At 51.8% G+C, this 26,033-nt stretch overlaps 1 protein-coding gene across 2 annotated transcripts; it reads left to right on the forward strand.

The window, feature by feature from the left end:
* On the forward strand, window positions 1-25,731 carry PDGFRB (platelet derived growth factor receptor beta). 2 transcript variants are annotated; one of them, XM_090150675.1, is made up of 24 exons: window positions 1-448; window positions 7,945-8,033; window positions 8,995-9,072; window positions 9,927-10,223; window positions 10,333-10,602; window positions 10,887-11,014; window positions 11,304-11,478; window positions 12,011-12,203; window positions 12,425-12,540; window positions 13,057-13,183; window positions 13,345-13,556; window positions 14,211-14,305; window positions 14,569-14,701; window positions 15,097-15,201; window positions 15,308-15,418; window positions 15,784-15,937; window positions 16,770-16,936; window positions 17,187-17,305; window positions 18,236-18,358; window positions 19,755-19,866; window positions 20,170-20,269; window positions 20,414-20,519; window positions 21,014-21,243; window positions 21,611-25,731. In XM_090150675.1, the coding sequence occupies exons 3-24, from the start codon at window positions 9,024-9,026 to the stop codon at window positions 21,759-21,761; spliced, it is 3,273 nt and encodes a 1,090-aa protein (XP_090006801.1). In that variant the 5' UTR covers window positions 1-448; window positions 7,945-8,033; window positions 8,995-9,023; the 3' UTR covers window positions 21,762-25,731. The 2 variants fall into 2 exon arrangements, with proteins under 2 accessions (XP_090006801.1, XP_031454146.2); XM_031598286.2 differs by lacking the exon at window positions 7,945-8,033.
* Window positions 25,732-26,033: the final 302 nt, after the last annotated feature.

Below are 26,033 nucleotides of genomic sequence, written 5' to 3' on the forward strand. Positions count from 1 at the left end.
TGGGCTTTAAGCGAAAGTTTGGCTCGAAGCGGTGTCCCGCAGAGGGCGGAGGGGAGGAAGTGGCGGCACTCCGCTGCGGGGCAGCCCCGCCGCTCCTCCCCCTCCTCCCGGGCTGCGGTATTTATCCCCGCACACCGCCCCGCACACCGCTCTGCTGCGCGTCGGGGGGCTGCGATGCGCTGAGGGCGCAGCACGGCGGCTTGGCTCTGCCCCAGTGTTGGCACAGCCTCCCCACCCCTTTCTGTTTTACTTTTCTCCCTCCCCCCAACAACCCCCCCCCCCCCTTCATCTTTCTTCTCTATGCGGGGAAGCCCTGCCAGCTGGGGAAGGCTGGGAGGGCAGAGAGCCTCCGCAGGCTGCAGATAAAGAAAGCGGAGGAGGAGAGAAAGGAATTCGGGGCGGCTGTGGACGCGTGGAGCAGCACTCACTCGCTGGGACCCCACGTGAGGTAAGGCTGGGAGCTGGGGTGGGATGTGGGACCCCAGAGGGGGCTTTGCTGATGGGGATCATGTGGGGGTTGGAACCCTGAAATGGCCCACCAGCCCTGTGAGGGTGGGGGTTTGGAGAGTTTGGTGGTATTCCATGGGTAAAGTCATCCCATGGGTGAAGTCATGTGGGGTGACCCTCCCCAAGGGATGCTGTAGCTGTGGCAGGACTTGGGGGACCTCTGCTTTCCTTGGGGAGCCCCAGGTCTCTCCTTATGCTGTGCTGGGCTGTCAGAGGGCTGCTTTCTGTCCCCAGTGATCTACCACTGTGCTGTCACAGGCAGGGTCTGCAAGCAGAGCTGGGTGCAGAGGATGTTAACTGTAAGGTCTGACTGCCCCATCCATGGAGAGCCTGGTGCAGAGCATTGCAGGCAGCAGGAGGGGCTTCGTGCTGACCTCCATGCAACTCCAGGATGGGTTTGCAGGAGGTTGGCACAGGGATGCAGGTCCTTGCTGTGTGCAGCGATGCTCAGCTTCACCCTGTGCTTGCATCAAGCAGAACAGTGATAATGCATCCAAACACAGCTGGGGCCACCCCTCTCCAGTCCTTGCTCTTAGTGGCTCTCCTGTCCCTTGTGGGCCAGGCCAGCATGCAGGGGACATCTGCAAGACCCACTCAATGCCTGCACCCATTCAGGGTGGGCCTCTCCAAGGTGCACAGGTGTGGGTAATCACTCAGCTGTCCCTGAGGCTTCCAACCCCATTGGGTGGTGACAGATCTGAAGCAAAGCCTGGGGACAGGAGTCTGCATATCCTGCAGTGCTGTGACAGTCGCACCAGGACATTTGGGGACATTGTGGGAATGGAGCATCCTGCTCCTGTGCTCATCTGCCAATAGGGAGTGGAGCTGGGGGTGCAAAGGGATACTGTGCTGCTCCATCCCTGCCCTGGAGCACTTGGGGCTTCTGCTAAAGCAGCAGGCAGAGAGCTGAAAGCAGAGGGTTTGGCACTAAGGGCTGTAGTTGGGAGGAGGTCACCAAATGTCCTGGGTGCTTCCAGTGGGGTCCTATAGGTCTCAGTCCTGTGCATCTCCCCATGAGCACATGGGGGGAGGGGAGGTTGCATCCTCAGGGAGGAGTAGGCTGGGAGCAGCAGCCCACCGTACTTTGGGAGAAACTATTAAATGTCTGTACATGATCTTTGGAGAGAAGAGCCCAGGCAGCTCATGCTGTGGGAAAGGATCTGGAGGCTATGCTGGACACAAACCAGATTACAGCGCAGCATGGGGAAACCAGCAGTGCTTCCTGTGGGACTGGAAGGAGCAGGGCTGGGGGCAGAGCCAGCACAGAGCAGTGCTGAGGGATGGACACAGAGAAAGGCTTGGGGAAAGCACAGAGGGGGGCTCAGAGCGTCCATGGAAGGCTAACAGAAGGCGGCTGATAGATAGGGTTGGGTGCTCACGGGTGCTGGGGTGGTAACATGAAGTATTTGTGCATGGGGAGTGCAAAGGAAAAAGTCAATGTGTAATGGGGTGGAAGACTAACTTCTGGTGGGCAGGGTGCCTTCAGCACTACAGGTTTTGGGAAGCAAATGCATGGGGGGACGTGGGCACTGCAGCAGGGCAATGAGTTCTTGATCTCCTTCAGACTCCAGTTTGGTGTGTTCCCAAGGTATGCAAAACAGTGTTACAGAGAGAACAGCATCCCTGGGACTAGGGCAAGAAGTGTCTGTGAGCACCAGAGCTTAGGAGATGCTCTCCAGCAGCAGATGCCAAATTGAAACTGGATGGGTGCTGGATGGCCAAGCATCTCCCTGGATGCAGCAGCAAAAGGCAGGGAGCAGAGGTGTGGTGGTGGCTGAACACTGCTGGCCCACAGCCACTAGTGGTGGCACTGGTGCTGCCTTTACCCCAGAGCTGGGGACTCAGTGGGGACCGGTGGGCTGGATACATTCCATCACTGTGAGGCTGGGGCTCTTGGTGCAGTCTGTTTGTTTGTGCTTGAACTGAGGGGAAGAAATCCCCTGGAGAGAAGGTTATAGGTCAGGATTGTTCCCTGGGGGCTGGGTCTGCCAGGCAGATTGGACAGATTGGACATAACGAGGCTTGTTTTAAGGGTTGCTTAATTAGGCTTCCCTGCCCCACTCCGCTCTGCATGGACGGCCCTTCCTGGAAGTGCAGCACTTTCCTGGAGCAGAGCTGGCTGGGACAGGGATGGGAACACATGACAGGGATGGGGACACGTGCCAGGGATGATCAGAGGGGCACTGGGGCAGGTCAGGGGGGTCCCATGGGTCTGTCCCTTTCCTGGCCTTGTAGCAGGGGATGCTGGCCGTGATGTCCTGACCCTTACACCCTGCTTTCTCCTCATCCTTGGGACATGGGCTGTGGAACAACCTTGCCCATGTTTCAACATTCCTCATGAAATCTCTCACAGAAATGATGCTGCCAAGCAAGCAGGAGGTGTGTGGTGCTGCTGCAAAGCAGGGTTGTACAGGCAGGAGGTGCCTTCCCCCCTAAGGAAGGGGGCTTCTCCATGTGTCCTCTGCAGGGTACAGCAAGAAGCAGGGCCCCATCCTGCTCTCCCTCTGCCTTCCCCCTCCTGGCCCGTCTGCCATGCAAAGGAGGTTGTGACTGAAATCTTAATGCTACCGAGACACAGTAATTGGCACCAATTAAATTGCTACATTCATGTTTGAATTGCTTTAACTGGCGAGACACACTGTCTTATTTATACAAAAAAATATGTTTGCTTGTGGGTTTGTCTGAATCGGGGCCAGCAGAAAATAAACCATTTCAAGCTCTGCTCTCTGAAAGCGCATTCTCCACTTGCAAACTGAAAGTCACCTCCGTTTCAGGGTTTGCTGAGCAAATGGCTGCAGAACAGAACCCCACTCTGCTCAGGGCGCTCCTCGAGAGGGTCCTGTCCTCTCCTGCCAAGTTTCTCTCTCCAGTGTGGGAGTGGATGGGAAGAATATGGTCTGATTCAGGAAGGCAGACTCTGGCAGGCGTAGGACTCGGTGATTTTAAAGCTGGGTTTGGGGAGAGCAGGTGGTGGGTCTGTGGGTTTTGTGGGGTTTTGGAGGTGTTTGTAGAGCATCAGAGCAGAGAGAAGCTGGGGTTTTCTCTGTTGTTCTGTGAAGGTGGAGCCTGGCCCCAGCTTGCAGCACAGGGAGCTGGCAGCTTGTCCCTGCTTTGCAGCAAGGAGAAGGGATGTGGTATTGGGTATGAGGCGGGGGTGTCGTTCAGCCCCAGCAGCAGGGCACTGCATCAGGCCCCATCCCTCGTGCGTGCTGCTGCCTTTGGCACACCGGGTCCTGCTCCTCATCCCCAACCATAGAGCTGTCGTGTGGCTAATCCCAGCCACGAGAGCCTAAAACCCCAGAACAAAACGATTAAGCTCAAGTCCCTTGCAGGCAGCTGAGAAGAGAAGTGCCGATGCAGCCATGGGAATTATTTCCTCCTCCCTGGCAGCATGGACAAATCTCATGGACATTTTCAGGCGAGGATCAGGTTGCTCTCCCTTCACAGGGATGTGGGGCTGGGGATGCACAGCACAGGGGGATGTCTCTATCTTCATTGCTCTCCCCTTGATCAGCGGTTAATTAGAGCCATCCAGGACCTTTGGCCCCAGCCCAGCACAGCAGGGGACTCAGAGGTTCAGGAGACAGTACCTTAGCAAAGCACTTAGCTTTCCTTGCTGAAGGAAGAGAGGGAGGAAAGCCCTGGGGTGCCCTTGTCCCTGCATCCATTCCTTATCCTCTAGCTACACAGCTAGAAAAACATCAGGCAAGCGGATGGGGACACCCTGAGGTGCCCCAGATGTTACAGCCTAAGGACAAAGGGAACAGATTGCTCTTGGAGCTGCCACTACCTGGCAGTCTCCATGTTTCGCTGCATGATTGGAGCCATCTTTTCCTGGGGATGGCAATGAAGTGATGCTAGGAGCTGTGTGGGTGCTGCCCTGTGGCTGGGGGCACTGCACCCACGCTCATTACTCACACTGCTCATGTTCTCGTGGTGTTTGCTCCCTAAGATGTCTTTACTGTCTGAGATGATGGAGGAGTTGGAGGATGACCATGGGCAGATTTGGTGGAGAGGGGCACTGGGGAAGCGTGAAATGGTCCCGAGAGGCACATTTGTACCCCGGGGGGGAGGGGAGTCACTGCCTGCAGAGGGTGAGCTGTGGGGCTCAGCAGATCCTACTGCCCACACGAGCATCTCACGTTGTGTGCAATGCCACAGCTTGGTCCAGGTGACCAAGGGGCAAAGAGCAAGGCACCCCATCCCTTCTTCCTGACTACAAGAGAGCCCCTTGTTCCCCTCCCAGGGTTTTCCCACAGCCTGCGCCAGGTTTGTTGGCTCCAGGGAGCAGCCCTGTGCCCAGCCTGCTTTCCACGAGCGGAAGCGGGGGAGCATGCGCAACCCAAAGGGCCACGAATACCAACACTCAAGGCTGGGGGATTATTTATAATGCTGGCCCCGCTCCAAACAGATGTTTCATTTTATTTTGAACTTGTGCTAGATGGGTCACTCATTTCCTCTGTCTCCCATGGGCTTAAACCAGAGGGGGGATTAGGGCTGAGCATCGCTTGGTGTCACCAGCACAGGGGTAAAGCATCAGGACCATGTTTGCATCTGCATGTCGATGTGCAAAAGAAGGTTTATGCTCCAGGGTTAGCCTGTGGGACCCCAAGGACTTCCCAGTCCCTCCAGTTTCAGATTTCCAACCTCTGTGTTTTATCATCGGCTGTTTACAGGCTGGGGATGATGGGCTCCCCGTGTGCGCACTGCCTAATTCTAGCCATGTGCTGGGAAAAAAGAAAAAGGGCTCTGTGATGATAATCTGGCCTGTGAGTAAATGTGGTGTCATGGGAGCCGAGGGACCCCAGAGGAGAGATGTTGCAACTCCAGCCAGTTCCAGCCAAGGGAAAAAAAAAAAAAAAAAAAGCTCAGTTTTATTTAGATTAAAGGGTGGGAAAGAAGCAGTCGCAGAGGCGGGGGGAGGGTGGCAGAGGGAAATGGGACAGAGCAAGGGGTTGGCAGACAAGCAAGGCTGGGGTCTCAGCAGCCTTTGCTTGGGGAGCAGTTCCCCTTCTAAATGGGGTGGGACATCTCCCCCCAACCCAGGCCAGGAGGAGCCCCCACACCACGGCTGTGCCGGGCATCGATCCCGCGATCCATGCAGGGCTTTCTCATTGCGCGCGGGCACTCATGATCTCACTTAATGACTCAGATGAGTTTAGACAAAGAAAAAATAAAGTGTATTTTACTTCCCACTAATTCACACCAGATGTCCTTTGCCTGCTTGGCGGGACCGCGGGGCCAGCGAGTACAGCGGGAGCGCCGGGAATCGCAGCCCGGCTGGAAATGGAAAGGGCAGAGGAAAAGCGAGGGCAGCTGGCTGTGCTGAGGGGGGTTTTACACCCCGATTTCCAGCAAACAGCACGTCTTGCTAAAGGGCTGTGGGTCACAGGGAGTTTGGGCTCTGTTCAAGGAGTGGTGAGGCTGCAGGACGTGCAGATCCTACCCCTCCCTGTGTGCAGCTTGGCAGGCTGCTTCTCAGCTCCCACAGCGCTGGGGGTGCTTGTAGGACCCTCACTCTGTTTCTCTGCTTGGTTGTGTGTGAGAGGCAAGAAATGTGGTCAAGGTGTGCTTAGGCAGTGGGCAGCAAATGGCAAGGGTGTTGGTTGGTGCTGATGCCCATCTGTGTTGATTTCCCATTGAAGGACTAGAAATGGACACAGCACAGAAACAAAAGGGCTCAGGGGTGGGCAGGGTGCGCTGAGCACTGTCGGACCACGTTTCTGCCTTCATCATAGAATCGTTTGTGTTGGAAGGGACTCTTAATGGTCATCTGGTCTGATTCATCCACAGTGAACGGGGACGCCCACATCAGTGGCTCAGAGCCTGGTGCTCGAGTGTCTGCAGGGTCAGGGAATCCACCACCTCTCTGGGTAACCTGTGCCAGTGCCTCACCACTCTTATTGCAAACAACTTTTTCCTTATGTCCAGTCTAAATCTCCCCTCTTTTAGTTTGAAACCATTCCCCTTTGTGCTATCAAATACCAAGAAGATTTCAAGACTGAGCCCACACAGTGTGCTTTGAGCATTCTCGTTCAAACAAGACACAGATCTGGAATGGAGCAACAGTAATAGATGAACGGGGTTTGGTGAAGTTTGAGGTCCCCAGTAAGGCACTGCTATGGGGAGGAGATGGTGAAGGAATGGCCTTCCTTATGGTGGGAAGGCATCATCCCCAGAAGAGATTGGATGTGGCCCTTCTCCACATCCAGCATCATTGAGGCTGCCATGAGGAGCTGTGGGCCACAATAAGGCCTCCCTTGTGCTCTGTGCTGAACAAACTGAGGGCTCTCAGCTGCCCCTCGCACCTCTTAGTGTATAAATGCAGCCTGCTGGCCGCCCTCTCCTTTCCCAGCCAAATTCTTCTCTTAGAATAATAAACAACACAGCTCAAGAGAAAACGGCTGGCTTGCCCTCGTGTCACAGCACCAGAGAGGGGCAGAAGGAGATTCTGTTCTAGCACTGAGGGACCGTAGTGGGGAGGAGGGGCTGTGGAGGATCTCAGCACAGCGACAGGAGCTGGGATGTCACCTCAGTGCCTGCCAGGCTGTGCTGAGGAGGTGGCATTGCTGCAGGGCAGGAACCTTGCCCATGGAACTCCCATAGTTAAGGTTGCTCAGCTGCTGGTCCTTGGGAAGGGCGTAAGAATCTGAGAGGTCTATGACCCCATTTTCACCTATAGAGCTGGAACGAGACAATCTGTGGCATCTGAGCACTGTGTAGATGACAATGTTTGGGTTCAAGGATGGGATTACATCTGTGTGCCAGATTCTGGACTGCTGGGTAGGGTCACCCTCACCTCAGGTTATTGCCTGGCACTCATAGGGTGCATATTGGTGCTCTTACTGAGAACAAAATCTGAGACTGAGGATTGGAACAAGTGTCCTCGAGGCTCAAAGTGTCCTCAAAGCAGAGATCTGGGTGCGTTTACATCCCTTGTGAAATGCCTCTTTGTGCACGTGTGCAAGCACACGTTGCTGTGACAAGGAGAGGAAGATCTGTCTGCTGGGCAGGCTCTGCAGAACAAGCAAAGCTTGGCATTTCCAAGCATGCCTCTCACCCCAGCCAGAGCAGACAAACAAGGGAGAGGTCACAGCTATTCGCAAGATGTTGCCACCCTCCCACTCTGCTCAGGAAGCATCTCCAAGAGAAAAGGCTTTCTGCAAAACCAGCGTTTTTATTAAAACCAGCCTTGAATGCTGGGGAGGCAGCCAGAGGCAGCAGGCGGAGGCTGCAGGGCTCTTGGTTCTCGCTGCAGCCTGAATCCAGCAGAGCACTGGTTTGCTTGGCAGGGATCCTGGAGAGACCAGGGCGCTGCTGGTGGCACCAGACCTCTCTGACAGGCAGCTTGTGTCCATTTACAGCCTGAATCTCCCCTCCATCCTTTCATTCCCTCCGCCCCCAGGTCTTTCCTTTAAGTGCTCTCTTCCTTTCCAGCAAATGCAGAAGAGAGGAGTCACCCAGGGGCTTTATGGAGGAGGAGAGGAAAACTGCTGAGTAAGCTGGAGGCCTGGAGAGTTTTGCTGGTAGATCAGACTTTTTTTCTTTTCTTTTCTTTTTTATTTTTATTTTTTTATTTTTGGAGCCAAAGCAAGAGAATAATAAAAACATCTGACAAGTGCACGTCATTTAAAAACCATTTCCTCCCAACATCCAGCAAAGAGAGACAGCACTTCAGGGCCAAGAGGCAGCAGACCCATTTGATAAGAGGCAGTGCCAGCAAGCTCAGATTGCCACCAGCCTCAGGTGGAGGGCTCCTGGGGGCTTCACCTCGGGGTCTGCCTTGGGAGCAGCTTCAAGATGGAGGTGTGAGAGCTCTGAACCTCAGCTTTGGCTCTGGGGTCCCCGAATCTCAGCCCCTTCTGTGCCTGTCATCCTGTTGTGTAGGGGATGGCTCCACTGCTGTCAGGGAGCTGTAGCCCCATCTCTTTTGAGCCGTCAGTTTGCTTCGGGGAGGGCTGGGTATGCTCTGTTAAAAGGACTTCTTGAGAAATGTTGATAAAAGGGATCCTAAAACAAAATTATTCCCTGAAGATGCATATTTTTGAAAGTGAAATACAAGAAATTCTCTGTTTTTTTGGAGGGAATGTTTTTGGACGCGTTTTCTTTTGTTGAAAGAAGCAGAAAATGTGGGAGGACTGTGGAGAGGGGGGGGTGTCTGTTTTTTAGCAAGTTTTATCTCATTGGGACTGAGGGAAGTGAAAACTAATAGGGAAAAAAGGCAGGGGAGGGAGAAAGGCAGTGCTTTGCTGTTGGGGAGAGGCATTTTGAGCTGTGATGAGCAAGAGCTGACACAGCTCCTGGAGCCTCCAGCCCAGTCCCTGTTTCCCAGCAGGAGATGCCTTAGATCTGCTCCTTCAGCAGATCCAGCACGAGGGAGAATGAGGTCAGCAGCAGAAGAGAGAGGCTGAAAACTGGAGAGAGGGGAAGTGGAGAGGGGACCCTCAGCCCAGCAGTGCTGCATTAATCCTGCTTTGTTCCTGACAGGATTGGGCCACTGGGTCGTGGAGCCCACCATGCTCTGTCCCTCTCTGAAGGCATCACTGCAGCTCCTCATCCTCACTGGTGAGTGGTGGCCCAGGGAGATGGGAGCAGGACTGGACCCCTCATAGAGAAGCTGTCTGGGGATGCTCCCATCACTGGGGTGATGAGGAGATGGGTAATGGGACAGGAAGGCACAGGGCTGCACTGCCTGCATCCATCTTTCCTGAATCTACTGGCTCTGCTGACCCAGTCCTAACTCTAACCCTTACTCTAAACCCTAACCCCACCCACAGGGACACCATGGGGGAGCACGTGCACTTCCCAGCCCCATTGGGACATCTGGGTGAAGCATTGAGGCCAGGAGACATGGAAGCTGTTCAGGAAGACCTTGCCTGCTCTATTGCTTCCATAGGATTTCCTGCAAGGCTTTGCTTTCATGCCTTTTTTACCTTCTTTTAAACTGACATTGTTTCAGCCCAGCCCGTGTCATGTTAGCACTGTCTCTGTGGAGAAACAGCCAGCAGAGCGGGCAATTAATTCCTTCATCTCCTCCTCTCCCCCTGCCCACCAAAGCATGGCCTTTCTGAGCTTTTGATGGTGCAGCTGAGACCTACCTCTGCTTTATGAGACCAGCTCATTTTTAAGTCAGCAGTACTATATGCTGTCAGCTCCTTGGGCCCAGCGCATGGGATGCATACAAGCAAACATCTTGGAGATGTCTAGGTCACTCCTGCTTCCAGCTCTGTCCTCAGCAAGAATATCCTTTGCACTGGTGTTGCAGCATCACAGCAGCCCTGTTTGCACCCTCTGTTTCAGCGGGTGCCTGAATCCCTCCCAAACCAGCCTCCTACTCCTCGTCTCCTAAGGACACTGGACATTACTGGTCCTTGGATTTCAGAGATGTCCAATGTGGTCTCACCTCTCCTCTGTCCCAGGTCTGCTGGACGTAACATCTGGGGGCAGTGGGCTGCACATCGAACCTGAAGATGCTGAGCTCGTCCTGAGGCTCCACAGCACCTTCTCCCTCGTGTGCTATGGGGACAGCGCGCTAGTCTGGGAGCGGGATGGTCAGCCTCTCACTGCCTTGCTGGAGCACAGGGATGGGGTCTTTGTCAGCAACCTCACCCTCAAGAACGTGACAGGCCGTCACACAGGGGAGTATGCATGCTTCTACAGCTCCGACCAGGCTCCAGAGCGAGCAGAGAGGAAATCCCTTTACATCTATGTTCCAGGTAAGGGACAGCACATCCCTACCTCTGCATGGAAACTCCCATGTGTGGCACGCTGGAGCAAGCAGTGGGGGAGATCATGGTGTAACCAGTGTGCCTCTCTCTCCTATAGATCCCTCCTTAGTTTTTCTCCCCGCCATCACTTCTGAAGAGTTCTTCATCTTCATCACGGGCTACACAGAGGCCATCATCCCATGCCGTGTGACCAACCCAGAGCTGCAGGTGACCCTCTATGAGAAGAAAGTGGAGAATCCCATTCCAGCTGCTTATGACCCACAACAGGGCTTCAAAGGTTTCTTTGAGGACAAGACCTACTACTGCCAGGCAATCGTGGATGACCAAGAGGTGGATTCAGACACCTTCTATGTCTACAGGATTCAGGGTGAGCTGCCCTCATCTTCGTGTATCTCTGTAGCTGTTGTGGCCATTCCTTCAAAACAACAGGGATGGGAGAGAAAATATTTCCCCCTCTCCTTAGTGATGTCCCTGATCAATTTAGGGGCTGGATTTAGCCCTGTCTCCATTAAAGAATAGGTTCTGCCAAAGTGTCAGATCTATACCTCGTAGAAGAGATTTCAAATGAATAAGTCCACCTAAGATAAATGGACTGGGTGTCCACTCATCTCTTCCTTAATTAATCATCCCTTCCTTTGACGCTTCCCACAGTCTCATCTGTGAACGTCTCCATCAGCGCGGTGCAGACCGTGGTGCGTCAGGGAGAAAATGTTACCCTGATGTGCACTGTCAGCGGCAATGAGCTGGTCAACTTCAACTGGGATTATCCACGCAAGCAGGTGAGTGCACCAACCCCAGCATTTGCAACGTGTCCCATGGCAATCCCTCATCAGTATCATAGAAACATTCAGGAAGCTTCATGCCACGGCAGAAGTAAAATGGGGAGATCCTTGGATGAAGGCTGTCTATCTCAGGGACTTTTGATGGTGCATGTTCTCTGTCCCCATTGTAGACTGACTAAGGTCTTCTGCCCATTTCTCCTCCCTCCCTGTGAGCCTGGCTCTGTAGCTCTGTTGGCATGAAATGTTCTTGACTTCACACACAGTATCTCTTGTCCCCATTGTGCAGGCTGGGAAGGCTGTGGAGCCAGTGACCGACTTCCTGCCTGGATCCACCCATGACATCCGTTCCATCCTCATCATCCAGAATGCAGAGCTAGAGGACAGTGGGACCTACGTCTGCAATGTCTCTGAGGGCTACCATGAGAAAACAGACCGGAAAGACATCACGGTCCAAGTGATCGGTGCGTCACTGTGCTGTCAGAGGCAGCAACAACCCACACGGGTGTCACTCCAGAATGGCAAACTCCTCTCTCTGCACAGCCTCCAGCTCCCTCCCCTTCTCACCCCTGCTCTCATCAACCATGGCAAAAAGTCAGCCCTCACCCCGTGGCATCCCTGCCCACTTTTTGGCTTCAACACATCCAAACTCCCCCATCATAACTTTTGGGAGTCCTTATTTGAGGGTTTGCGTGAGAGCTCTTTTTGCACTGTGCAGTGCCAATGTGTTCTTAGGTCAACCTTCCACCTACACCTGTACTCCCTTCATGTCATCTGAGGGAGGCTGCCCATCCCTGAAAATTGACAGCCCTTTCCTTGCATGTTACCTGGCCTGTGAGCTCACACCCATACTCTCCTTGGGCACAGACCTGAGACCTTGAGGGATGGATCTGGAGCTGCTCCATCACTTCAGGGTGTTTTATCCCAGATTCATGATAGCCCATAGAGGTGACCGGGTCTCTCCTTGAAGCCTGTATCCTTCTTGCCTTTTCTCAGAGCGTGGCTTTGTGCGCTTCCACACCCACCTGGCCAGCACAGTTTATGCTGAGGTCCACAAGAGCCACATCATCCAGGTGGATGTGGAGGCCTACCCACAGCCAAACATTGTGTGGCTAAAGAACAACAAGACATTGACCATGGAGAGCAGCAGCGAGTTCACCATCACCAACAGGAACCTGTCAGAAACCAGGTGAGGGCACATCACCCCTCACCAGGGGACAGGGAGGGGATAATTCACAACACAAACTGGTAGTGCATGGTATGGTGGTTGGGCACGGGATGGTGGCTGAATGCTGACCTTTCTGTGAGTGAATTTTGTGCATTCCTTAGTTGGGTGGGAGCCGATCCCTTCCAGCAGTGTCAGTGACCAGGTACCTTCCTACATGCACTCCATGGCTGTGTCTTCTCCAGGTACCAGACGTCTCTGGTCCTGGTGCGGGTGAAGCAGGAGGAAGGAGGATATTACACCATCCGAGCTTCCAATGAGGACGATGCACAAGAGCTGTCCTTCCATCTGCAAATAAATGGTGAGGATGTGCATGCAGACATGGGGCCAAGGTGTGTAGGGGCAGTCCCAGGGGATGGCTCCATCCTTTGCTCCAGGATTCTCAGCCTGAAGGCTTTACAGCTATGACTACAGATCCGGGGTGGTTTTGGTCAAAAGAAGAGCATTAGAGTGAGGAAAAAGATCACCTGAAATATTTCACACTTGGTCTTACAGCAAGAGGGACAAGGAGTCAGTGCAGACATCAGCAGCATGGCCTTTAATGTTGTCCCAAGGGTGCAGATGCAGATGCATCTACAGATGCAGAGGTGTCCTGTAGTTCCTCTGCTATACAAGCAGAATGGATAGGGGCAGGTTTCTTCTGTGACCACCTCAAACCTTTCTGGTTTTGCTTTTAGTTTCAAAAATAAGGCGCAATTGCTCTAAGTCTTACCTCACTGTCACATCAACCCTGTGCCACAATGGGGATCCATTATTTCCCTTCCTCATCTGCATTCAACACCGAGAATTAATTCCCACCAGTGTCTCTTGGTTTCAGTGCCAGCCAAAGTGGTGGATCTCAAGGAAAACAGCAGTGCCAGCAGCGGGGAGCAGACTGTAACATGCTCTGCTGAAGGGATGCCCCAACCAGAGATCAGTTGGTCCACTTGCAGCAACATCAAATGGTAAGCAGAGAGATGAACCCCATGGGAATGACAGGGCTCATGCATTTTTAGAAACAATAGACTCTATTTCACTGTGTTCTGCTGGCCCACGCAGCTGCACATCCCATGGTGTTGCATGGGTCTGGCTGCCTCTTAGCTGCCTTTATCCTCCTCCGGTCCAGGTGTGGCAACCAGGGGCAGCCCACCCAGCTGCTGGGGAACAACTCTGCAGAGATTGGCCTGCACACCAACGCCACGTACCATGCAGAGCTGCAGGTGTTCCGCGTGAACAGCACCCTGCAGCTGCACAGGGTGGATGAACCCCTGCTCCTGAGATGCACTGTGCAAAACTTCCTGGGCTCCAACTCCCAAGACATCACTCTGGTCCCAAATAGTGAGTGCTGTGGGAGGTGTTCACATTGGAGGTGGGGAGATGGACTTTCCTCTCTATGCCCCCAGCCTGGAGGTGCTGGGAGCCAGCAGCATCCTCTAATAGCTTCAGTCCTCGGGCGGAAAGCCTGGATATTTCTGCCCAAAATGAAGCATCCTTTGTGTTGAGTAGGAAAGGCTGCTCTGAGAGCAATCTGTAGCCTTCATGCCCACTGGCCATGACCTTTCTCCTCCCACCCCTAAACAGGGTTATCCCTCCAGGGACAAGAACTGATCAGGTCCCTAGTGTCTTGTTATTAGCCCAAGGGTCACTAGATGGTGCCACAGACCCAAACAACCACATGCTTTCCCAAATAGCAGAAAGGACGGTCTCAGCTGGGAAGGTCTAACCAGGAGGAGAGAACAGGACTGTCCCCAGTCAGACTCCAGTCCACAGGACAGCCTGGGATGGATGTGTGGATCTGATTTAAGGTCCCCAATGGATCATCAGTCCATCATCAACCCCTGGGGTTGATGCCCGTTGGGGAGGCATGTAGCAGGAAGGGGACAGTGACTAGAAGAGAGAGGGAGCCCTCTGTGCTGATAACCCCTCTCCCTGGGTCACCCTGACTTTGCAGGGGTGGGAGTCTGACTGCTGACCCTGTGCTTATTGTTGTAGCCTTGCCGTTCAAAGTGGTCATCATCTCCGTCATCCTGGCTCTGCTGGTCCTCACTGTCATCTCCCTGATCATCCTGATCGTCCTGTGGCAGAAGGTAAAAAAGGACAGCATTTGCAGGTTGTTGCACATGTCAGGGTGGATGGGGAGAGCAAAGCTGTGAGCTTCTGCCTGATGATGTTCTATCCATGTCAGAGATCATTGGCTTCTGTTGGCCTCCTGCCATCTGTAGACTAGACATGGAAGGTGGCAATGACTGCAGAGGCCAAAGACTCCCTAACAAAATCCATCCACAGTCCCCCTGCCCTCCCTGTCCCTCAGCTTCTCTGATCTCCCTTGTCTCTTTGCTCCCCTCTCCAGAAACCTCGCTATGAAATCCGCTGGAAGGTGATCGAGTCAGTGAGCTCTGATGGGCACGAGTACATCTATGTGGATCCCATGCAGCTCCCTTATGACTCCAGCTGGGAGGTGCCCAGGGACAAGCTGGTATTAGGTAAAGGCTCTGCAGGTCCCTCTGATGAACCCTGTTTGTCTGGGGGTGATGGTTTTCGGTTTGGGATCTCAAGAAGAGAGCAACCCGGGCAGAGCACAGAGATTCCCTGGGATATGATGTGATCCTGCAGCATCTGGGGCCACTGTGGGAAGCTAGCTGCTCCCTGTGGCATGAGGCACATGGTTATTTCTGACTCTCCTTCCCTGTGGCTGGCAGCTCCTTCCCTTCTCAACTAGCCACAAACCAGTTTCAGTGCCAAACACCTTCACTCTCCACCACTGCCATTCCCATCAGGATGGCTGGTGCCATTTCAGACAAGAGACATGCCTTTTCCGAGGTCCTCTCCTGTTCTTTCCTATCCTTAGTGATCATACCAACCTCACCTTTCTCTGCAGGACGCACTCTTGGCTCCGGTGCCTTTGGACGCGTGGTGGAGGCAACAGCGCATGGCCTGAGCCATTCACAGTCCACCATGAAAGTTGCAGTCAAGATGCTCAAGTGTAAGTTCCTCACGCTGTCCATTTCTCCCACCCCAACACCACAAGGCTGGATGATGCCCAGGTGCTCACTCCTCACCTTGCTGCTCATATCAACTGTCCCCAACAGCCACTGCCCGGAGCAGTGAGAAGCAAGCCCTCATGTCTGAGCTGAAGATCATGAGCCACCTGGGACCTCACCTCAACATCGTCAACTTGCTGGGGGCCTGCACCAAAGGAGGTAACTGAATGCCAGGTGCCCTGTCTTTTCCCTGCTACCTTGCATTGTGCTGCAGAGTGAGAATTATCCTCAGAGAGAATAATTGCTGATTTCTAGTTCAGAACAACTCACCCTTCCCCTGGGAAAGCCTCAGGGGGCTCTGAAAGCCTCTCTTTCCAACCCACGTGAAACTGGGAAGGCATGTTTCTGATAAGCCCCACCTGCCTTCCCAAACATAAATTTCAAATTCCGAAAATGCTCAGTCCCAGAAAGACAGCTTTTCCCCACGGTCCTGCAATCCGGTAATGTCCCCAAGGGACAAAAATCACTGCCCTGGGCAGCAGACAGGGGCAAGTAAAGATGACACAAGTGCTCTTTTCCCCCAGGGCCCATCTATATCATCACCGAGTACTGCCGTTATGGGGACCTGGTGGACTACCTGCACCGCAACAAGCACACCTTCCTGCAGTCCTATGGCGAGAAGGCCCGCCGGGAGGCAGAGCTGTATGGGAACACCATCAAGGAAGACCATGTGCAGAGGTGCCTGGAAAGCAGCCTTCTCCTCCTCCCTGCTGCCTGCACCATCTTAGCCCACACCACTGAGGGAAGCTGGTAGTGCCAGGAAGGATACTTTCATTTCCTCCAGGCCAGTAAAATAAATGCTGGCCTAGCAAAGGAGCATGGTTGCACAGTGTTACCTGTAGCTCCTGGCAGGCAGGGATTTAGCAAAGGCAATTTGTGTGTCCTGGAGGCTGATGCTAACACATACCCTGGCTGCTCCATGCCAATTGGGAATATTCCCTGGCAGCATTAACTTTGCTAGCATAACAGTTGCCACTCACTGAGTACAGAGAGGAGTTTCTCAGCACATCTTAGCCTTTGGGGACCTCAGCTGTGCATTTTCAGTGCAGTCTGTGTTGCTACTGTGCCTAAGGGAGAAGTGCTAGAAGGAGTGCAGTTGCACAAGAGGTGCTAAGAGGAAAGGGAAACAGTCCTTCATCCAGCTGCCAGCTGTAAGAGGTGCAGACACATCAGTGCAGAGAAACACTCCCATGGGAAACTAGAAAGCAGCACTTCCTTCCAGCACACAAAAGCAACAGTAAAATAGAGCAGCATTAGGGCATTTTCACAGCTGCCCCCTGTGCTTGAAGGCAGCTGAGACCCTCCTAAGCACAAAGCACAGCCTCACAAGCCCCAGAGGATTCTTTCTGGAAGGAGATACCTGTGCCATTTGTATGCCACAGAGCTGCTTTCCCTGCCAAGAGACATTTCAATGCTGGGGCTGAGGGTTCGGGAGCTGCAGATCGTTTCCTCCATACCCTGCATCTCCTGCCCTCCACTGTGTCTGAATAGTCTCTTTTTCCCCCTCCAGTCACCTCTCCTTGTCTGTCGAGAGCGATGGGGGCTACATGGACATGAGCAAGGATGAGTCTCTGGATTATGTGCCCATGTCTGACATGAAGGGTGAAGTCAAGTACGCTGACATTGAGTCCTCTAACTATGGCACTCCATACGAGCTGGACAGCTATTCCCCATCAGGTAACAGCTCAGCTGTAGTGGAAGGGAAAGGAAATTGCATTTGGGTTGCAGGATGCCTTTGCTTGCAGAGCTGGATGGGTCATATTGCAAAGGTCACCTTTGATACTAATACAGCTTCATGCTGGGAGCCTCAGACTCTGTCCTGGTGTTGATAGGGCCAGAACTGTCCCCATTGAGCTGGTTCCTTCTGCCAGCTGCAGTCTGTGTTTGTGCCATGTCACACCAACCTCTGTGTTTGCCTGTCTTCCAGCTCCTGAAAGAACAGACCGGGTGACACTGATAAATGAATCTCCACTCCTCAGCTACATGGACTTGGTGGGCTTCAGCTTCCAAGTGGCCAATGGGATGGAGTTCCTGGCTTCCAAAAATGTATGTATGCAGGCTGGCCTATGGAGGCAAAGAATGCTGTGCTGTGCCTGTGGTCACGTTCATCTCACTGTCCCTCTGTCCATGCTGACCTCCTTGAGAAACAAGTGGCCGTGCAATGGAAGGGCTGCCAACCACTTTCCTTTGGAAATATATCCCCGAGGATCAGTGTGATTGCGCTTGCACGCCAGCTACTCTGATGCAGACCAAGTTTCACACCTCAAATTCCATGACTCTGAGCTCCTTCCAAGCCCTGTGCAGCACAGCTGTGATGTTACATAATCCTTTACTGGGATGACCAGCTGCAAACAGATAGCCTTGCTGTGTTAAACACAGGGCATTCCAGAGCAAAGCTGCAACTGTCCATGGACATTCACATTGCCCCACATGCTCTAAGCTTCCCAAGCCTCTTAAGAAATGCTTGTTCAATGGTAATTAAGCCAATGGAGTGGACCAGGCTATGGGGGCTTCCTAAGGTCTGGCTTTGGCCTAGGACAGGCAGTAACATATTCTCTGTGAAACATCATGCAGGGCAAGGGTAAGAGACAGGGTGGGGTGGTATGAATGACATGCAGAAAGAAATTTCTGGCTCTTTGCCTCCAGCCAGACAGTGTGATCTCCACAAGTGTAGAGTCAGTGCTATCCCATGGAGCACAGAAGAGGAGCTCCAAATTCCCACAGTCTTACTTTGCAGTGATGTAACATCACTGTTCTAATTGGTAGGGTCTGGCAAACATAGGGCCCTTGCCAGCGTGTCTGTTCCAGTAAGCAGCAAAAATAAAGTAGTCCTTTAGTGGCTTTGAGCTATATAGGTCCATAAAGGTGAAGGAGATGACTCCTGTCCCTGCAGCAAAAGAATGGGCTAGTGCTGGAGCTGGGCTTCTCTGTGCCATTTGGGGCTGCTCCCAGTGACAGTGCCCTGCCTCCCTGCAGTGTGTGCATCGTGACCTGGCTGCCAGGAACGTCCTCATCTGCGAGGGAAAGCTGGTGAAGATCTGTGACTTTGGTTTGGCAAGAGACATCATGAGGGATTCCAACTACATCTCCAAAGGAAGTGTGAGTACCAGGAGCCATGCCATCCCCTTCTTTGTAGGGCTCTGGGGCTGGCGCCAGCAAACCCCCTGTCTGTTACTGTGCCCAGGGGTGGTGACGTGGCCGTCCCAATTGATGGTGTTAACCATCACCAGCCAACCATCGTGCACCTGATGTGCTCTGCACACTGGAATAGCAGAATTGTATGGCTGTATCTCCAAGCTCCTAGAGAAGAATCTGGCTGCAACAGCAAAACTATTGGACTGTGCCCTGCACAGCCCTTCAGTGGCAGCAGAGCTGTGTCCATCCTCTGCGTGGTGCTGAGCATGGTTCTCAGCTGCAAGCAGGAGCAGTGCAAAGTTAGGGAGCTTGACAGTGGTGCAGTGAGTCACTGGCCACTCTGGGAAGAGGTCCACAGTCTTCTGCTCTAACCACCAGACCACAGGGTAAGAGGAAGTGCTTTCCTGCAAGCAGCTACTTTCCAGAAAGACATCTCCAGTCTTTCGAGGCAAGAGAGGATGGAGCTGTTATTGAGCTTCCCTGAAACCTTCCCTGTGCTTTCAACAATAGTGTGTTTGCTCCAGCACTGAGCATCTGGGAATGTGCAACCCTAAGCAAAGCAGGACACGTAACTGGCTCCGTTTGGCGGACAGGGAAACTGAGTCTGAGGGAGTTAAGAGTGGTGCCAGGCCCCTCAAACTCCAATCTTTATTTACTCAATGAACTACTCAGCTTCCCTCCTGATTTGTCCCATTTGCATGGCGCAGCAGCCAAGTGTTCAGCATATTGGCAGGGGACCCCTCTGCAGAGAGATTGTGATTTTCCTGTCCAGCCTTGATATAGCTGCTTTTCCTTATGAAACAAGAAATGAAACTGGGCCTCTTTGCAGTTCTTCCTGGAGATTATTTTGGTATTTGTTGTGCAAGTGAATCTCCAGAACAGCACAGCCAGTGCTGCACACACTGATTGAGTGAGGCTCCTTTTATTGTGTCACCACGTGTGTAGGAACAGGAAAAGCAGGAGCTTCAGCTCTTTTCTGGTCATCCTATAGCCCTCTCCTGCTTAGCCTTAGGTTTCCAAAGCTTCTGGTTTCCTTTCCCTCTGGGAGTTCTGTGGTCACGCTGTGCAATCAGTGCAATCATCCCAAGGCGCAGAGATGCACACTGTGACAGCTCATTATGGCAGACAGGCTGTTGTCCATGATGGAAGTGGATGTAGCACACCTGTTCTTCTCTCCTGATTGCTGAGTTCATCCTGCACTACAAAAGAGAAAACTGATCCCTCCAAGAAATGCTGATCACCAGATATGTTGGGCTGTCAGGGGTTTTTCTCTGCTTGTAAACTGTGTCAGACTCTTTCTTGTTGAAACAAATGCTGTAGATGCATCTGACTCTCTTCTTATTCCAATTGTTCCTCATAGACCTTCTTGCCCCTTAAATGGATGGCTCCTGAGAGCATCTTCAACAACCTCTACACCACCCTAAGTGATGTGTGGTCCTTTGGGATTCTTCTCTGGGAGATATTCACTCTAGGTAAGTGTCGTGGAGATCACGGTTGTGTCCACAGAAATGGTAGCACTTTAGCAAGATCCTTTCCCAAACTCAGAAGGTAGGTCCATCTTAATCCCCAAGTCCCAACTCTACCAGCATCAGAGTAGCACTTCACTCAGTGTCTCCTTCTTTCCCATGCTGGCGTGGGCATTTGGAAGCAAAATGAAACAGAAAAGGTAAATTAGAAAACATAAAGCAAACAGGAAAGCTTGGTGTGAAAAGCATGATGGCATGGAGATGGCAGGCTCTGCACTAGCCTGATTCCCTGCTCTGCCTTTTTACCAGGAGGGACTCCCTACCCTGAACTGCCTATGAATGAACAGTTCTACAATGCCATCAAACGTGGCTATCGGATGTCCAAACCTACCCATGCTTCTGATGAAATGTAAGTGCTGCCTGCACATGTTAATCCTGGGCCTCCACATGTTATTATAACCCTGCACATGTTAACTCCTGCAGAAATGACAGGAGCAGTTCTTCTTCTGTTTTCCTGCTAAGTCCCAACGTGCCCTTTCTTCCATTTTGTTAGCTATGATATTATGCAAAAGTGCTGGGAGGAGAAGTTTGAGATCAGACCATCCTTCTCACAGCTGGTGGTGCTTATGGGAAACCTCCTGGTGGATTGCTACAGAAAGGTATGTGCAAGGACTGTGTGGTGAGGGCTACAGAAGTGTCAGTGCTCTTTGAAGGGATGCCACCTTGGTTTTATGGCATTTGATGAAGGTTTGGAGACCCTAATTAATAATTATTAGCTGCTGTGCTGGAGGATTTTGCAGTGATTTGGGCTGCAATAATTTGAACAGCCAGAGGAGGTGATTTAGGAATCCTGGGGACGTTGCAAGACAGCTGTCATCACCAGGCAGCTGGTTTCTCAGCAATCAGAAAGAAATCTGAACTGGCTGAAGATCAGAGGCCTGCTGCTGACTGATATTTTCGAGCCATGGAATTGTGCTGCTGATCTCTCATATAGGAAACATTCATGATGTGTCTGTGGTGGAGTCAGGGTAGCTGAATGCAGCTAGATGTCAGCCCCTGGGGAAAGAAGCTGGCAGACAGGGAAAGCAAACACATCTGTGTGTTTTCTCTGCTCACAAGACCTTTCTGTTTCTCTGGTATCCTGTGAGAGCAGAGGTACCAGCAGGTGGATGAAGAGTTCATGAAGAGCGACCACCCCGCTGTTGTTCGCACAAGACCCACCATCCCTGGGCTGAACAACGCCAGGCTCCCTTCCAGCTCCCCAACCCTCTACACAGCTGTGCACCAGAACGGGGGAGAGAACGACTACATCATCCCTCTTCCTGACCCCAAGCCTGAGGCAATCTGTGACCTCCCTCAGGAGGCCTCCATCAGCCGTGCCAGGTAGAAAAGTCTTTTCTAAATGCGTCTCTTCCCAGGATTGCCCAAAACTGAAGAAGGGGGGCTTCAACTGCAAATAGGGATGCTCTGCTCAGGGATGGGTTTACTAGGAGAGGAGGGTAGTGTTACCCCCATGAGCACCCAGGGATGGAGGTGAACCAGAGGGCTCTGAGCTAAATGGTGTCTTGTCTCATCCCCATGTGTCAGCCAGCACAGCTGGGGATAAGAGATGACACAACCCAGGGTACAGAGCTCCTGAAAGATGCTAAGATTGACAAGGAGCTCAAGATGCTTCTCATTCATTGGGAACCCTGTCTCATCAGGAAACTCAGGATAGGCACTCATATCTTTTCCCTTTGTCTCCCTTCAGCTCTATTCTGAATGAAGCCAATACATCATCTACAATATCCTGTGACAGCCCCCTGGGCCCCCAGCAGGACGAGGAGCCGGAATGTGACCTGCAGCTGGGCTGCCAGGAGCTGGCCCTGGGGCACCACGAGGTGGAGGAGAGCTTTCTGTAGGCAGAGCTGGACTGATGGCATCTCCCCACGGCGAGGCCAGGTGTGGGGCTGAGCCAGGCATTGCAGAGAACCACGCTTTATGCTTGTTCATTGGGACATCCCTGCTTGTCCTGGTATTCCTCCCTCTCTTCCATCTGCCAGAGTCAGGTGGGGAATCAGAGACATTTCCCCCATTGCCATCCCCTTCCCTCCTCACAAAGAGGTGGCTCAGTGCCCAGCATCTTCCAGATCACTGCCACATCCTCCTCAGCGATCAAACCGCTGTGGGAAGGAGACATCTCACAGACCAACATCTTCTTCTGAAGTGGAAGATGTGGGTTAGATCTCCACAAGAGACACCACTTTCCACGTTGCTAAGATGCTCCAGCCTCTTCCCCTTCCACACTCTTTCGATGGCAATGAGTTCCTGCTCCTCCGCACCAGCACTTCCCTGATGGTCTCAGCACCAACCACACCGTGGTTCTGCGAAATGCCACCAGGACAGACAGTTTCCTTGGAATTTGTTGCTGGGGGTTAGAGAAGCTGCAATACCCAACTCCAGCTGTTGGGTGGATTTTTCTCCAAGCACAGCCAAGGCCTGGAAAGACCAGCCAGTGTCTCACAGATACTGAATCACCATTTTCCTATCCTGACTCTCCAGAGGACAGAGCATCACAAGCTCAACAGGTACCTGTGGCTCTGGGGCACAGCTCTGCCCTCCCACCCAGAGCCATCCTGTGCCCAGCCAGGAGTCCCAAGGGCCAGGAACACAAAATGCTCTCACAGTGACTCTGCTGTTGTAGCAAAGAGGGCAGTCCAGTGTTGTTGTCTGCGTGGGCACTAAGCTAATTATTCTCCAGTGATGATTTAAAGGGAACAAATATATTAATCCACTAGCCAGGGCCAGTATAAGGAAGCAATATAGCTACTCATTAATCTTCTACTGCCACTAAGCCCAGATCATTTGCTGGGAAATCGGATAACTCCTATGGCTGCAAAACTTTTATGTCTTGTCTTTGGAAAACAAGGGCTCCCTTGTGAAAGACTGTTCACCCAAACACCATCTTTCTTAGGATGGTGGGTCCTTCCTGAGCCCTAGCAAGACTAGGGGGAGCAATAAGGATGCCAGAACACCAGCCCAGGGACATCTCAAAAGACAGAAAGGGAGAGAGGTTGGGAAGCTGTTTGCCACGACACCTCGCAACCTTCTGGGGATTGGGCACAGCCACTCAGCCTTGCAGGGCTAGAAAAGCTAGACCCCAAAACTACAGCTCTGACAGCACAGAAATTGGCAGGGTTTTTTTTCCAAAAGGAGAAGTTTCACCTTGCAGAGCTCTGCAGCATGACCCCCACTCCCATTAACCCTTGTGCTGCCTACTCATGCACATTTCTCTGTGCACCCCACAAAACCTGTGCAGGCAAATTTGAAAATTCAGTCCGCATCTTTTGGGTTTCAGCCACCTCAAAGCCACTGAATTTTTTCATTTAATCTGATATTTCTGCCAAAAAAAAAAAAAAAAAAAATCAGCAAAATAGCTTCTGTCTTACGTTGTCTTATCATTGAAATGCTGCCATTTGAGCAATTAAAAGAGGAGTAGATATTTTGTAGGTTGATGCACTTGGTAAAATGTGAAGCTAAGGAAAAGCATTTTTATTGGCAGCTGGTGGAGTATTTCAGTCCTTGTGGTCAGATTCCCCATCCCCTGTGGGAAACGCACTGTGAATGACAACTGTTTTTCCATACTAGATTCTCCTGATTGTAATGAAGGAGCCATCTTCTGTGGTTCCAGAAATGATCCTAACTGTGGAGAAGTGATGATTTCTGAGATCCTTGGGGTCAGACCACTGTATTTTTCTAACATGCAAGGTGCTTGGTAGGATGCATGTCACTGCAACTTGAGCCCGTAGGATGGCACATCTGATCACTGCTGTCCGCACCAGCTCCCTTTTTAGTTTGTCTTTCTCTGCCAAGTGTGATCAGAAGTATCCAGTACTCCAGTTTGGGTCAAGTCTAGACCTCACACAGGGCATTAATACCTTCTGGTCTGTCCTGGATTTGTCTTGCCTTGTGTAGCTTTGGATAATGCTGCCCTTTTCCAAGCCACAGCATAGCGGTAGTTTGGAGTCATCCCCTAACCAACCTTAACACCTACATCTTTCTACTCTTCCAGCATTTCTAACCAAAATACTCCCTGCTGTTCCAGACGTTGGGTCATCAGCACATTTCATTAACAAACTGTTATTTTTGGGCTGGATTAACTAATAAAAATATTAAATACTTCAGGCATCAAGAGCAAGCCCTAGAGAGCTACTTTTACTACCTCCATCCAGCCCAAAGATTTGCCTGTCAATAAAACCCTTCTCACCTTTGGCCATTTGTTTTATTTCACAAAACCTGCGCTAAGCTCCATCTTGTACAGATGAATTACTAATTTCCCACTATTAAACACCATTCCACAGTCCTGAAAGCGAACGTCTAATTCTTGTCCCTGATGGGGAATCTCAGGTACCCTGTCCTATTAGCCGGGCATTAGCTACACTTGGATGCCTATTGCATTTTATCCCATGTACATTCATTTTAATTATTCTTAACATCAAAACCTGTTCTGGCTGTATAAGGGATTAGATTTGTCAGCAAAACCCATCTCCCTCTTCTTTCTTAAATCAGGTACGCCACAATGGTACCATTCCCCTCTCTAGAGAAGTATGACCAAATAGTTGCCATTGGCCCTGTGATGCTGAGGGCCAGCTCTTGCACTTTGTGGTACTTTCCTATCCTTACTCCACTATTCCCACCACCCTACCAGTGTAGTTCGCAAAGCAAGCCTCCAGCTTGAGCTGGGAAATCTCTCCTCAAAATGGCTTAGGAAGGGTGAGCTCACCCCAAGTGGGGACCTGCCTCCAGCCCCCGTTCCCTCTCTCTGCTGTCAACACTCCAGTCCTGGCGTGACCCAGGGGAACAGGGCCAGCAGAAATGTTGGCTGTTCTGAGCCCAGCTGTTTTGCAGCCATGATTTCTCCGGTGAGATTCTGAAGGGAACCAGTCCCTCCAGGTTTTTACTTTTGACCATCAGTAATTTTGTTTGGATGTGTTTTCATGTTTAGAGGTGGACCCAAACTTGGGTGCCCTCCCAGAGGGAGACATGCCACAGCTTGGGCCCATCTCTAGTGCAATATCTTTTATTTGTAGATTATATTTTACTCTGCAGCTGTCAATTGTTATCAGCACCAGTATACGCATAATCCTACTGCCAGTCACTATTTCATACATACCTAAGTGTATCCCAGAAACTAATGCAACACTCCGGAGTCTCTTTTTGTGTTTAAGATGCTTCTCAGACTGACGTGTGCACAGGTTCTAAGTCTTTTGTCCTTCTCGGTTTGAGCGTGTTACTATTTTTTTTTTTTTTTAAGTGAGAGTGTCACGTTTAGTGTTTGTTTGTGTTGTGTTAAGAATCCTAGAGCACAGCGGACTTTAATGGAACTCAGTTGTCTCTGTTCACCTGTCAATGGGACTGTGGTGGAGCCCCACAGCGTGGGAGGCAGAAGTGCAGTGCAGACGTGCAGCCAGGGGAAGTGGGCCAGAAGGGAGAAATGGCTCTTCCCCTTCTTCCCAGCCAGGGCTTGGGGCTGGGGTGGGCAGCACCACAGGCACGGGGCTCTGGGTTTGGGCTGTAGGAAAGCTTGAGATCTGTCTGTGTAAAGCTGGGCAGATCTGAAGAAGGGGATTCACGCTGTCACTCTGCAGCATCTCTGAACTGCACAGCACCTGCCTCCACGCCGTCTGCCAGAAACCACCCTGAGGGCAAGGGAAAAAAACAGAGTTCAGACTAAGGTACCAAAGAGTTAACATTTTCTTAGGTTTACAGGACTTGTAGGACTTGTACTATGTCACATCTATAGCCATGAGATATTATTTTTATGCTGTAAACTTTTACAAATACATTTGTAAAGAAAGAGTTTAAAAATAAAAGTGTTTTTCTTTTTGCAGAGTGCCATCTTTTTTTTTTTTCTCCCCCAGTTTTGGTCACTGCCCCTTGCTCCCACTAAGGTAGGGTTGGAAATACAGCTTAAGCATGTTGTGGGTGAAGGCTAAGCACGTTAATACGTTGTGCATGACCCTAGTGCTTAGCAAAAGCCAAGCTGGAAGCCAGGCAGAGAGAAGCAAGGCAACAGCCGAGCACAAAGACGTGGTAAGGAAAAGGGGCTGCAAACAGGGCAGGAGCTACCAGTATTCCAGCCAGTGGGTTGTGTCGTAATGGTGGGAGGCAAGCAGAGGGAAGACCACCAGGAG

This window comes from Phasianus colchicus, chromosome 15 (genome assembly GCF_987193195.1).
Source record: "Phasianus colchicus chromosome 15, bPhaCol1.hap1.1, whole genome shotgun sequence".
NCBI lineage: Eukaryota > Metazoa > Chordata > Aves > Galliformes > Phasianidae > Phasianus > Phasianus colchicus.